The sequence below is a fragment of the Aplysia californica genome, unplaced genomic scaffold, assembly GCF_000002075.1.
Source record: "Aplysia californica isolate F4 #8 unplaced genomic scaffold, AplCal3.0 scaffold00196, whole genome shotgun sequence".
Classification (NCBI taxonomy): Eukaryota; Metazoa; Mollusca; class Gastropoda; order Aplysiida; family Aplysiidae; genus Aplysia; species Aplysia californica.
In genome coordinates this window covers 671636-685625 of record NW_004797466.1, presented here as the reverse complement: position 1 = coordinate 685625, position 13990 = coordinate 671636, and the positions used below count along the sequence as shown (strand labels likewise).

Below are 13990 nucleotides of genomic sequence, written 5' to 3'. Positions count from 1 at the left end.
GTTGGTGGGTGCTCTGGTGTGGTTTGCACCTTCTTCCTTATCAAACATCTATTGTCCTTATCTGTCCTCCTTTTATTCAAATGTTACTGTCTAGTAATATTTTTAATCTCCAGCAGTTATATGACCTTAAAAGTCTTACTAAAACTAAAGGTAACTCTCAGTGGGACTTATAATTCCAGTTGTCTAAGCTGGTGTCCCCGAAAGACGATGTGACTGGGGAACTGAAAACAGTGAAACTTGACAGCAAGAAAAAAGTGGAAGAGACGGAGCATGAAGACGAACTGGCCGAGGCCATGGCTGCTGCAGGTGAACACTTTGTAAAGCAACAGAATTCTTGTTAGCGTTGTGTTTAATTATTTCAGGAGTTTTGTGGTAACGCCGAGACTGACCTATGTGTACCACATGGTTCATTCCCTAGACTCATCTCATCAGAGGAGGTCTAGAGTGCAGTAAAAAATTTGTGGTGCAACTTATCTTCAAATATATCTCTTTAACTGGTGAGTCAGTGTCGCCCATACTTTGCCCAGCAGTTTATATCAATTTGTTTGAGCTTAGTCATATTTTCCAACAACTGAGGCTAGATTTTATAAACTTTTCTTCATAAATTTATATAAAATACTACAAGTCTCTGTGACATGAAAAATGGGATTATTCACAGCACTTCCCGATTCTCACACACATTTTGCATACTCATATGACCTACATCATAGCTTACCAAAGACACTTTTTTGTGGCAAAACTTGTTACAAGAAATTAATTTAATAGTGAACATCCTTTATCACTAAAGGTTCTCAAATCATGCGTTCAGTAAGCTTAATGTTGCAATTAGAAAAAAAAATTACGGACTTGCTTTTAACGGCAATATTACCCCATCTATAAACCTTTAAAAATCTGTAGAACCCACCCACTGGAATTTTTTATTAGTATTTTTTAAGGAATTTTCTTAAATACAGTTAACAGGTGTTAATCAAAATGTTAATATGTTAAGACAAATTGATACAAGTCATTGAGCAAAAGCTGGAAAGTTTATGTTCAATAGTTTAGGAAATATTTAACAATAAGTTGCGCCACAAATCTTTGACCACACTGTAGATGCTTTCTCTCTCTGAAACCAATATCTTAGCTCCCACTTTCCTCATAACTTCCGAGGCATAATCTGCAATTTGAATTTCACATGTCTTTTCTAAATCATTTGATGAAATCCGTGCCACTATTTTAGATATTTCCTTTCATCCTGTCAAATAAAAGTGCATCACTGCTGTATCTTTTGGCGTAAACTATGAAGTGAACAAGTTAATGTCCTTCATGTGTTTTTGACTGATTCTTATGAAACTCAAAAATTCAAACATTTACTTTTTCACTTAAGTTGTAATAGGAAATGTGGGTAAATCTTCTATTTCAATTGGTGTTGTTGGAGGCAAACTAAATATCCATGCTTCTTGTCATTGTTTATTGATAACCAAATTGTGTCCCATGATCAATTAACTTTGTAGAGGTGACAATATTTAAGAAGAGTTCAAAGAAACACATTTTCAACACTTTCCTTTGCCAGTAAATTTTGTATGTGAGAATGTGTGTGTGTGTGTGTGTGTGTGTGTGCGCACATGTTTTCTGTCCTATGGTTTGTTGGTTGAGTGATAATTCTGTCAGTGTACTGCATATACAAGGATGGGCACTATATATAAATTGTCATTAGTATTCTTTTTAATGTGCTGTCTCCCAATTCATATTACAGGCGCGGCAGCTGCTGAAGCCCCAGTGGTTAGGGAGGAGGAGGGCATTGTGGAGTCGCCGCCAGGAGAAGAGAGAGAGATGGAAGAAAAAGTGGAAGATGAAGTGGCTGCCTCACCTCCAGCACCGTTGTCTCCTCCGAAGACGCCAGAACCCTCAAAGGAGGAAGAGGAGCCCCCGACAGCACTGGAGCGTACTGTGAGCAGTGAGTACATGAAAAGTGTTGTAAATCTGTGAACTTGTTGTAAATGTTTTACGATGCCCATGTGTGTCAAACAATGGGTTGGTTGACTTAATAAGTTTGTTTGTTTGAGAGGAGAGAAGCATAATTTCACAATAATTGCCGTTAAGTACATGAAAAAATAATACATACATATAGAAACAACTGTAGGAATGAGAAGAAGTAAGACTCATCAGTTTCACCCTCCAACCACCTGCTTACTTGTTGCTAAGTCTTATTTTGTTCTATTTTTCATGTTTGTTTCAGTGTGTTAGGAATTTCTTTTTGCTTACTGTCAGTATCTCTATTTTGTCAGTGTTTGTTGACATCAATCTTTTGAAAAGTACTTCCCTGTCTTCTTTTCATTTCTTCTCCTTTTCAGGAAATGTATTTTGTCACTTTTGTTTTTTCCGTAGTATTTGACTCGGGAAAATCTTCCTCTTGGTACATTGTTTCAAAGCTGACACCTGTCTGCTATTTATATTATTTCAATATCTGTGACAAGTGGCTAAGAGAGTCATAACAAAGTGAATTGTTTCTGAGTCCAGAAGCTGGACAGGAGAAGTACCTATGGAGGAAAAAAAAGGATTTTTGGAGGTTCACAAAAATGACACGTTTAAAAAATTCGTTAAGCATACAGATTTCTGCAACATGGTTGACCTTATGAAACAGATTTCATGTGTGGAGCTGGATAGTTCTTTCTATAAGTGTTTGTCAATGGGGAGTTGGTAATGAGAGAGAAAAGTTTCAAGTGAACTAAGTGTTTGCAGCATTACCATTCCAGAAATGGTAAAGCATGAAAAAAAAAGAAACATTCTCAATACTTTCCTAGATATGGGTGAGAAACACTATCTGTGGAGTATTATTTGAAAAAGTCATAGGAAATTGGTGATGAAATGCACAGGCTGTGAAAAGAGGTCTGGGAGCAAACTCCAATTGGGTAATGAAGCACAATTGCCTTGAACTTGAATAAGATCTCATTCTGATGTGGTTGGTTTATCTAAGGGAAATTACCTTTTTTCCTATAATTTTTTTTTTCAATCAGGTGGAAAATATTCCAACATTGGTCACAGATTTTCCCAGCTGCATCAAAAATTGTTGAGTGGAAGTATGGAGAATATTGAATTTGTTTTTATTTCGAGTCAAAGGAAAAAAGATTTTTCCCTCAGTTTGTGTACACTGTCACTGTGTTTGTGACAAGAATTGGGCCATGCCTTGTTTTTCGTGGTTTACTTTTGCATTGATGAAGCTTATTAGCAACAATTTTTAAAATGCGTTTGATGTGTTTGGTGTGTTTTTTCTCATTGTTGAATTGAGTTTGTTATGCTGTTGCACCACTTTGCAAACAATTTGCCATGCTTGGTTACATTACAGTTAGTGCACTGAACTATGACCATGTATTCATGTAATTCAAACAGCAAAACTAAAACACATGACAGCCTTCTCTTTTTTCATCTCTTGTTAGGCTTGATTTTCTTTTTACTTCTGAAGCAACAATCCTTTTTTGCAGTATGAGTCATATGTTGTTATTAAACTGAGGATGGAAAAAGAATTAAAAAGATAGTGCTTTAGGGCTGCTGTGCTGTAGATGTTGACGAGTTTTTATGTGACAGTGATGGGGTGTATTTGTGTCATTATTTTCCAGAAGAAGAAGATGTTGAAGAGGAAAGGCCTCCTACAGACAGACGGAGATCTACTATCAGGGAAAGAATGAAAAGTCGATTGGCCAAAGCAAAAGTAAGTTTTACAAATGACATGCTAAGGCTGTACATTATGGGACTTTTTCAAATGTAAGTCCTTTTTAGTTTATTTTAAGATATAATCCTGTCAATGATAACTGTTTGTGGATAATTTTTTAAAAGTAAGATAAATGATTCCTAATTTGTTCTTAACACATTCTTTTGTGGGTATGTTCTGAGAAGGAATTCTACGCTGCTCTTTGGGACATTTTACATGGGAAATACAAAAGTGGAAAGACAGAGACAGGAAGGAGGTAAGATGAAGTGACAGACAGAAAGTAGCTGTTAGGGCTGGGAGCTCAGTACTGATCCTTCATAACTATACAGAATTGAAATTGTCTATCGTAACTGGTATGATTTTAGCGATCTGTCTTGAAACTGTTTTTGACATACCTGTAGTATTTTAGAACAAATTGTTTTAAGATCAGTTTTGATTGACTGGTTTTTATTTTGCAATAGGAAGAGGCGGAGACAGAAATTGAGAAACAAGAGCGAGATGAGAGGAAGAGGACTCTGAAGGGCAAGAAGGAGACAAGATTTGAGGACATGGTGAGCCGCATCAATTTTTGCAGGGTTATTCTTTCATTTTGGATGTTTGTCAGTTATAAATCAGGTTGTAGTCTGCTTTTGTATGGTTGATGTTTTGTGCCACCCATAGATATAAATTTCATTTCTCCATACACCTGGTGGGGTCATCATTATTTTTTTAAAAACATAACAAGTGGATAATTTTCAAGTTCCTTTTCTTGTTTCTGTTTGTGAAAGTTCTGGTTTTGTTTTGTTCTTACAGAGGGGGGGGGGGGGGGGGGGGGTGAGGGAAGGTGTTTGCTACAGTCAATTTTGTACATGGTCATCGCTTTTTCCTTTTTTTTTAACAACTGTCAGTTCATTATGGGATCTGAATCTGCTTTGGCCTGTCACATGGTGGTGGTGTTCCAACTGATTCTATTTTTCTCAGCAAGCAATTTTTGTTTTTGGGTGTTCTGTAAAACTCTTTTTTGGTTTTTTTTTAAAGAGGTTGGCAGATGGCAGATGTGTATTTCATGCTTACCTTTTAATACTCGAATAAGTCACACCAGTCGTTGATTAGTACCCAACACTTTGTCTCCTGCTCTTTATTTCTAGAAATTTACTTGCAGATACATACATGTCCCTGAGAGATCAAACGTATTCTACTCTTTTCTTGTTCCCAGTCTATTGTTTCATATTTTCAGTCATGCCAGAACTTTATGGCTCTGTTTTTGTGTACTTTCAGCATGAAAGAGAGGTAACAAGTTTATAAGGCCTGAAACAAAAGTCACCCTAGAATTCACTGCAATTCATGTTTACATGTGCGTGTGTGTGTGTGTGTGTGTGTTGATTTATGAGTTTGTTTACTCTTCTCTTTTGTGTAAATGTGATTGCTGGGGAGAAGAGTGGTCAGCAGGTGGTTGGTGGGTGCTCTGGTGTGGTTTTCTCCTTCTTTCCTATAAAACATGTATCATCCTTGTCTTCCCTCCTTTTTTGTGTTTGTTACTTTCTTGTCAAACCTCTTGTCTTATATGGTCCTATTGTGTTGCAAGTTCCACCACAACGCTTACTAAAACAGAGAGTGGTCTGCTCAGTACCTATGCACCATTGTAGTCTGGCAGACATCATGTTTATGCACACCTTTTAACGGTATTTTTATTCAATCCTTGCGAGTTTTCAGAATTCACGTGTGGCGGATGTATCAATTGAAATACCATTATTTCTTGCACCAAGTTATCTACAGCACATGATTGTTGATTAAGTAGCAGTTTCATGTAGGCCCACTATCAAGACAAATACTCCCTTAATTTTTTTTTCTTCCACATATATACTGTGATAAAAAAAAGAAGGGGAGAGTGATGCAGTAGAAATCACTACTAGAAATGCTTTTTTTCCTTCCTGATTATGGTCAGAGACAGACCAAAAAGAAATGACTGTGTTTGAGAATTGTAGCTGATGGTTTCCTTTATTTTGATGCTCTGATGAATACAGCCAGTTGAAGGGCACCCCAATTAAAAAAAAAAAAGAAATAGAGCCCATCAATTTTTGAGTAAAAAGTTGGAAGCTGTGTAGTGCTTCTTTAACTACAGTTGAACCTGCTCAAGATGACCACCCATTGTTGAGGAGAAAAGTTGTAATCTTGGACAGGCGGTCCTCTTGGACAGTGTCATTTTAATATGAAAAAGAACACAGGAGGAGGGGGGAGGGGCATGAAGTGCTTTTTTTTATACTGGTTAATATCTTGCACTCTGGTTGTTATAGCAGGTTCAAATGTAGTTTGATCAAGAGAACTGGACGGCTTGAGAAGACAGACTGGCTAATGCAAACCTGTTAAAGCAGTTCTCTGATTTGTGTAAACCAGACTGATTTGGTGCAGTTTATGACATACGCACATGGATGCGTGAACGAAAAGAGGTAGTTCGAGTAGACTGATTTAGTGCAGTATATTTCATACACACAGTGATGCATGAAGGAAAAGAGGTAGTTCGAGTTAATGGTTGAGCTGCAGTCCTTTCAATGTTGACCTAAAAGTTTAGCTTTCATTTGTCTGTGAGGCACTTTCTAAATAGCGGTTACCAAAAGTGAGGTCTGATTGACTCAGAAAAACGGATATGTTTGAATTCAGATGATCATATTGGGTTGACACGAATCAGAACAAATATGAACTCATCTGGACTCTTCAGTCATTGCCATTCAGCAAGTCATAATCAGGTGGAGATCTCTTGTGTATTCTCTGGCAATTGGCAACTCAAAGAGTGCAGAGAAGGTTAATAGTAAAGTTACTTGCCATGCTGATTTTGAGTGCCCTTTATTTTGGGGCCTTGGAGGTCTCTTAAGTATTCTCTAACTATTGGCAACTCAAAAAGTGCATGCAGAGAAGGTTAATAGTAAAGATACTTGGCTTGCTGATTTTGAGTGCCCTTTATTTTGAATTCCTTAGTCCTCAGTAACCTTTTCTTTTGGAAAGGAGAGAATTGTTTAGGAGGAGGGGGAGGGTGGCATGAGGACATGAAGACATGACAGATAGCACTGTACATTGTAAAAAGATGATCACAAAAACTTGACTGTGCACTCACATTGCTTCTAGTTGTAGTTTGGAGTTTTATCACTGTCACACAAGAGCACAATATCTTACAGTAAACTGGATTTTTTTTTTATGGCTGTCCTTTTTCTGTGCTGGTTTATCAATGCCGTGCTCATACCGTGCCGAAACAACATACGGGGATCTGCTGCTTTTTCTTTACTCATCCTTACTATTGTAATTTTTCCTCTACTTCTTTTGTATCTTTGTCACTCTCTTGTGAACTGCTATTTCCGGGGTGCCTTGATAGTCGAAGCAGACTTTGTGCTTTTGAGGCTAGAGAGGTGAGCAGAGTAAGCCTGATTCCCAATTTGTACTTCTCTGATGACATCCACCCCTTGGTGCTCATAAGACTTTATGCAGTTGCGAGCGCCGTAAAACCTTACTAAAACAAACTGTCCTTTTTCTGTTCTTTTAAATGAAGTGATAAGAATTATTTTATTTTTGCACATAGAAAACAGACGAAAAATGAATAAAAGCTCAAATGTTTTTGATCTACTTTATCTGTTATCTTGATAAAAGAATCGTTTGTTCTGAAGGTTATCATAGTCATGTTCATAACTTGTCTCTGAAACATATGTCTGCCTTGTGGCTCATGTTACTGTAATGGAAGTGAGTTTATATTTGGTTATCCACAACAATTTACCCTTGCTCATTCTGAGCAAACAGCTTATATAACGCTAAACTTACCAGATAATAAGAATATGTCATGAAACCTGAATTGCTTTTGCTTTGACCTGTTCCAATCCATTTAAATGAAATTTTACTTGGAACACCTTGACAAGTGAAAAGCTGTTAGAAATTAGTTGAAACAAAGGGATTTGTAGTGTGTTTTGTTTTTAAAACTCAAACTCTAGCTTAGCATGAAAAATGTAAATAGGCAGGATATGATAAGGAGAGTGTCATCCTTCTGACTTATGATAACTAAAAAAAACCCCACATTCATTTATAATTGATGATGATATATGTTATGAATGTACTCACCCTTCATGTGTTGCAAGTGCTGTAAAACTATTACTAAGACTAAAACTAAATAAGAATGATAAGACTGATTTACAAATATGATTTGTACGTATCTACCTGTTCAGTCAAAATAATTCTTTTGAATTCGGACATGGTCAATTTGTTTGCAGTGTTAAATGCTTATGAGTTCCAATAGAAGAATTTGAGACGTTCCTGCCACTACTCAATGTTTGAGTGTGGTTGTAGATAAACCATTTGTGATGCATCGTGGTGAAAACAGGCGCTAGTCAAAGTAATGAAATCCGAGAAATCAGCATTTTTCTACCATTCTGGAATTTTTTTTGTTTTTTTTGTTTTTTGGCTCATTGATTAAAGGTACAAAAAATGTAAATTTGCAGTTTTCAAGGACTCTTAAGCTATGGAAATCACCATACTTTGGTGGCCATTTTCTCTCTAATTTTACTTCTGAAACCAGGAGGCCCCACCTCCTTCAATCGCAAATATCTTGACTTCTACTCAAGATAAATGATATTTTATTCATCGAAAGCAAGGCAAGTGAATAGCCTTTAAGATGATACAAATAACTCCATTTGTCCAAAACTTGACGAGCGCCTGATTCCACTGCGTCGTGACACTTTTATCTTTTATATTTAAATTAAACTATGTGGGACCTCTCCCCAACACAGTCAAATCCTCAGCAATATTGAGAGTCTTCTTTCTGATGTGATTTATTTGACTTTTTCTGCATTACATCGCTTGTATCAACCATCTATTGCTGTCAATTCCTCAGATGGATGAAGAGGAAGTCAGAAAGCTAGAAGAGAGGACGGAAAGAATGCGAAAAATGAGACTTGAAAGAGCAAAGCAACAAGAAGCTGTAAGTTCTGTGTTATCTATTTGAGTTTAAGTTGTTACTTTCATAACTATTATCATCTCCAATGAAATATTCATGGGACTTTTCAAAACTCCTTTGGTGAGTCAGTTCATTTATAAGTTTTGGTACTGCTAGTTGTAAGCTTCTGTTTGTTACCAGCCCAGTGTGGTTGTTAATAAGTCAATGTCTCTCTCTCTCTCTCTCTCTCTCTCTCTCTCTCTCTCTTTCTCTCTCTCTCTCTCTCTCATTCTCTCTTCTCCCCCCCCCTCTCTCTCTCTCTCTTTCTCTCTCTCTCTCTCTCTCTCTCTCTCTCTCTCTCTCTCTCTCTCTCTCTCTCCAACTCCACAATATATTGTTTCAGATGGCGTTCATGCCCAGTGCAGATGAAGCATTTGACTTCTTCACTCGAGTCTTTGAACCTGAGCCAGAGGAACAGAAGGAAGCAGAAAAGAAAGAAGAAGAAAAAGAAGAAGAAGAACCCAAACCTGGTCCTAGCCAGGAAGGCGAGGAAGGAGAGGAAGCAGAGACTGTAAGAGCCAATTTTTTATAACAGTTTTTTTTTTCCTTGTTAATGTTTTATGCTTCTTTTGGTGCAATTTAGATCTTTCAAATGGTCGACTGTCAGTGTCAGCCTACGCTGTGTGTAATACTGCACCCCATTGGAAAGACAAAGACATTTAATGAAATATCTTGTCAGCTTTTGAATCGAGCTTACATCCTCTGAGTTTCAAGGAGAAGAGTTTACGTTGCCTCACAGATGCCGTTTTAAAGCCTCTTGTTGCTTTGTCTGATAGCAGTAGGACTTGAGCAATATGTTTGTCATACTTCGTAGACATATCATCAGCCAGCTGTTCAGGTGCAAAAAGTCCAGAATTTGGAACAATTTATTAAACTGCAGTTTCCTATTTTATGTGCTCGAAAATTGTTTGTCAAAATTCAGATTCTGAATGTTGAAAAAAACGTACAAGAATAGATGCATAATGCTGGTACAATTGAAACAGGTTTTTTTTCATTCTCCCTAAACATTTTGCTTTTTGACCTAACAAAATAAGTCACATATTGAGTCCACGAGAAAGATAATGTGTTTAAAAAATTGTTGGCCTTTTTCTTTGGAACCATTGTGACATTTATTTTGCAGGAGTTATTTTCTTCATCCATAGTTAACTTTAGTGTCATTCATCCATAGTTAACTTTAGTGTCATTCATCCATAGTTAACTTTAGTGGCAGTCTTTGTTTTGTTGCCATGGAATGTTCTTACTTCAATTTTACATGTACTTAAAGAATGTAGTGAGTGTTTGATGTTGAAAGCATGAATGGAGGCAATGTCTCCCTGTAAAAAGGTGTGTGTGCTTTTAGACAGAGAATGAGTAAAAAAAAAGGTAAGTCATTTTGGTCCTCTTTTTAAAACTCCACTTTTAACACTATGACATTGTTGTGCGACAACTTTTGTCCCATCTGTTTTGTAAGTATGGATGATGGCGTGGTTGCCTGGTGAATTATGTTCCAATTTTACCCTAATGCATTGACTGTATTATTAGATATTGTTTTTAAATTTTTGTTTCTATCAGGAAGAGGAAAGAGCTGCAAAAGAAGAAGACAAAGGAGGTAAATGACATGATATTTCTCCACTCTTCCACCATCAGCTTTGTGTTTATTTCTTCCTTCATTTCACTCAAATGAAAATATATGCAGGTTGAGATAAGGCTGGGGTTGTAAATCAGAAAAAGTTTATTCTAATTTGTTGTACTAAGAAGGAAAAAAGTGGTTGATTAGCAGTATAGAGTAATTCTAGTTAAGATTTTGTCTTTGTGATGGGGGATTCAGTAGTCAAGTGTCCTGTGAGGGTTCTTCACATATATTCCAAACAGTATTGATGGTGACAACCTTAAGGGGGGGTTGTGTAAGGGGCTGGCTAGCTGTTACTGTTTGTGTTTTCTGTTTCGTATGGTTGCATTTTACTTTGACTCTTTGAGCCCTTACCACCGTTTAACCCCCGGGATGGTGCTACTGACTGAAGTGTCTTTAGGCCATTCCCAAAGGGGAAGGGGGGGGGGGACATTAACATGTTCTTATGCACAGTAGAATTGTAAATAAGCTGATTTATCAATGTCATGCTCATAACTGTGCCTGAACTGCAACAGGGCACTGCTGCTTTTTTTTTCCTAATCCTTACTATCGTCATTTTCCTCTACTTCTTTTGTATGTTTGTCACACTGTTGTGACCCGCTATTTCCGGGGTGCCTTGATAGTCGAAGTAGACTTTATGCTGTTGAAGCTAGAGAGTTGAGTAGAGTAAGCCTGATTCCCTGTAAGGACTTCTCTGTTGACATCCACCCCTTGGCGCTCATATAACCTTATGCAGTTACGAGCGCCGTAAAACCATACTAAAACTAACACCAATGGCACTTAAAATTGCCTGTATGCCTAACCACTGGTCCACCAGTGAGCGAGGCCTTATTTCCAACCCGGTTCGTCTGGAACAAAACACGCACGGAGTGTTTGCTACAAAGTATATTATTGATTATATCGAAGACCTTTCTGAATTAGGTGCTGGTAACGATGAGGACTAGATCTTCTACCCTTAGTGGGATTTGGAATGGGGTTCTGATGATGATATAAATGTGAGAGTAATGTAGGCGTGAATCGCTCAGGAGCTCGGACAGAGGGGCACAGTAGCCTCAAGAGGTCAGAGTTCAAAGGGTTAAAGTAGGCATACTCAAACCTGTCCCAAGTCATGGGCCAGGTTAAGCCATTCCAAATACCTCACGCGCCAAAGCAGGAGACAACTGGGTAAAAGCAGTCAAAATATCCAAACTCTAAAAAGACTATCAAAATTGATACTGTAGTATATGTCACTCAAAGGCATTTCATGAGATAAAATATTAGTATTATTAGATCTAGTGCTTCCAGCCCACTGGAAGCTACTGATTTAAATTTTCTAAAGGGACTGTTTTAATTTGATTAATTCACCAACTCATAGTGAGCCACATTCATTATTATATCAATTACTGGGTCGACTTGCGGGATATACTGAAATTTTTCATGAGCCAGATCTGGCCTGTGGCCTGTAGTTTCCCCACGCCTACTTAAGAACTTGGAAAAAAAAAAAAGAGAATAAGAATGTAGCTTTATTGCCCATATGGGAAGTTATTCTCCCATTTACTTGCAGTGACACTTATAGAGTACTCCTCACTTCATATTCTGTATCTCTGCTCCTTTTCACAGAGCTTGCCAAACTTCTGGATGACGCTGACTACACTGAGGAAGGTTATGGCCCTACAGCGGTGCGCAAAGCCTATATGATGGAGCCAGCGATCATCGAGAAGGCTGAGCAGGAAATGTTATTCCATCCCTCAAGTGCCAAACGTAAGGAGGCCCCCATGCGTAGTTGTGCTGTGCTACTGTCTTAACACATTCAGTTTTTTTTTTAAATTAAAAAAATGCTTTTAAAGAATACTTCCTATTGTTATTCCTGCCGTGGCATTTAGCTTCTGGTTTAAGTTTGATAAAGAAAAAAAAGCTTTTGCAGACCTGTTGGTCGGAGGATCTTTGCACACATAGTTATTACTATTATTTTTATCATTACTATTAGAAGCATTATTAGTACCATTAGCAGTGTTATCATTATTTTTAGTGTTATAGTTTTGATCAATGGTATTGTGTTACTGATATATTATTTTTACTATTTTGGTTATTGCTATATTTTTATTACTATTGCTTATGTTGTAATTATTATTGTTATTATTACTGCTACTACTACTACTATTATTGTTATTATTAGTATTATCATTATTAGTATTATTATTGTCATTTTATTGTCATGATCACATATTGTTGTCATTTATTATTTTTATTATTCTTTTCATTCAATATGTTACTTTCTAGTAAATGTCTAATCTTCTGCATTTTTCGAACCTAATAGTGTTTCAAATGTCGTAAAACCTTATTAAAACTAAAACTAGACTTTTCTTCATAAGCACGGTCATTATTGTTTTTATTAGTATGATATTTTTCTTATTATGTTATTGGGCTCTAAGCTCCCGCCCAACGCACTTGAGCAATGGTTATTCATATTTATTTGATGTTAACTTTCCCACTTTCCCTTTTTGTTTTGTTTTTTTAGAACCAGCGTCTGCGGTTGTGGGGGAGGAGCTCGAGCCGAGATTCCTGGAAGACGAAGGATTTTATGTGGGCGAGAAACCATACGTGGCTGACAGGAACAAGAACAGGATGGAGAGCAGACTCCTCAAGGAAGCAGAGCACTTGAAACAGGTCAGTGACTCTGTTTCTTGTAGAAAATAAGGAGAGGGGGGGGGGGGGGGGTAGGCAATGTTATATTTCGCTTTGGTGTCCTAGAAATTCCCCCTATTTTGCTTTCTTTTTCTTGCTTTATTTCTTGCTTTACCCCCCCCCCCCCCCTTACCCTCTCTTGTTTTCTTTTCTTTTCTCCCTGCTTCTCCACCTTTCTCTCTCTCTTTGTCTTTATTTGTCCACCTCGCCATACTCCTTTCTCTCCCTCCCTCTCTCTCTCTCTCTCTCTCTCTCTCTCTCTCTCTCTCTCTCTCTCTCTCTCTTTCTCTCTCTCTTTCTCTCTCACCCTCCCCTCTCCCTTGCTCCCTCCCTCCCACATACACACGCTACTTTCACAGTGTTTTTTAAAGTACACACCATTGATGGTGACTACTCTTATGAATAAAAGGTTACTTTACTTTTACTTCCTGATGAGGTTAGCATTCATTTAAAATGTAATCCTGGGTAATTATCTGTAGTAATACAAGTTTTTGTTTTCTTAATGATTGCATTAGTCTACCAGGGATGTTTCTGTGCAGGTGCACATGTTTGTGTGTGTGTGTGTGTGTGTGTGCATGTGTGTGTGTGTGTGTGTGCATGTGTGTGTGTGTGTGTGTGTATGAGTGTCTTTGTGAGTGTGTGTGTGTATGTGTGTGCTCCTTAAATTTTTTTATAAAACAAGATGTTAAAGTGAACTGTTCTGTGATGTGCACACAGCCTTCCAAGTGGTTTGGTGAAGATGGACAGATGACCATCTTACCCAACCCGTTGAGAGAGACACCCACCCGACCACCATTGCCTGATGATGAAGTGCCTTATCTGGAGACGGTTTTCTACAAGGTTAGTCCATGTCTATTGCAGATGCATAAAAATGTGGAACAGATGCTATAGTTCACCTCGTAAAAGAGATGCCAGTGTGTCAAAGACTCTCCCCCACTCAGATATTTTTAAAATAATTATTTTCTTTTGATTTCTTTTTTTCACACTTGTCCAAAAAAAAATCGCAATTTAGCATTGCCAACTTCAAGGCGTCTAACAAAATAACCAGACAAGTTACAATGTTCATTCTTTTTAAAGTCTC

The 13990-nt window shown here is 37.6% G+C and overlaps 1 protein-coding gene across 1 annotated transcript in view; it reads left to right on the top strand.

Moving 5' to 3' along the window:
* Window positions 1-13990, top strand: part of LOC101849929 (coiled-coil and C2 domain-containing protein 2A) — a gene marked incomplete at its 5' end in the record, with an annotated part of 66638 nt that overhangs the window by 8968 nt on the left and 43680 nt on the right. The window contains 10 exon segments of the mRNA XM_013082854.2: window positions 1745-1936; window positions 3597-3688; window positions 4150-4239; window positions 4946-4957; window positions 8535-8621; window positions 8980-9147; window positions 10188-10224; window positions 11845-11985; window positions 12743-12891; window positions 13627-13749. Of these exon segments, the coding sequence (XP_012938308.1) occupies window positions 1745-1936; window positions 3597-3688; window positions 4150-4239; window positions 4946-4957; window positions 8535-8621; window positions 8980-9147; window positions 10188-10224; window positions 11845-11985; window positions 12743-12891; window positions 13627-13749 (1091 nt within the window).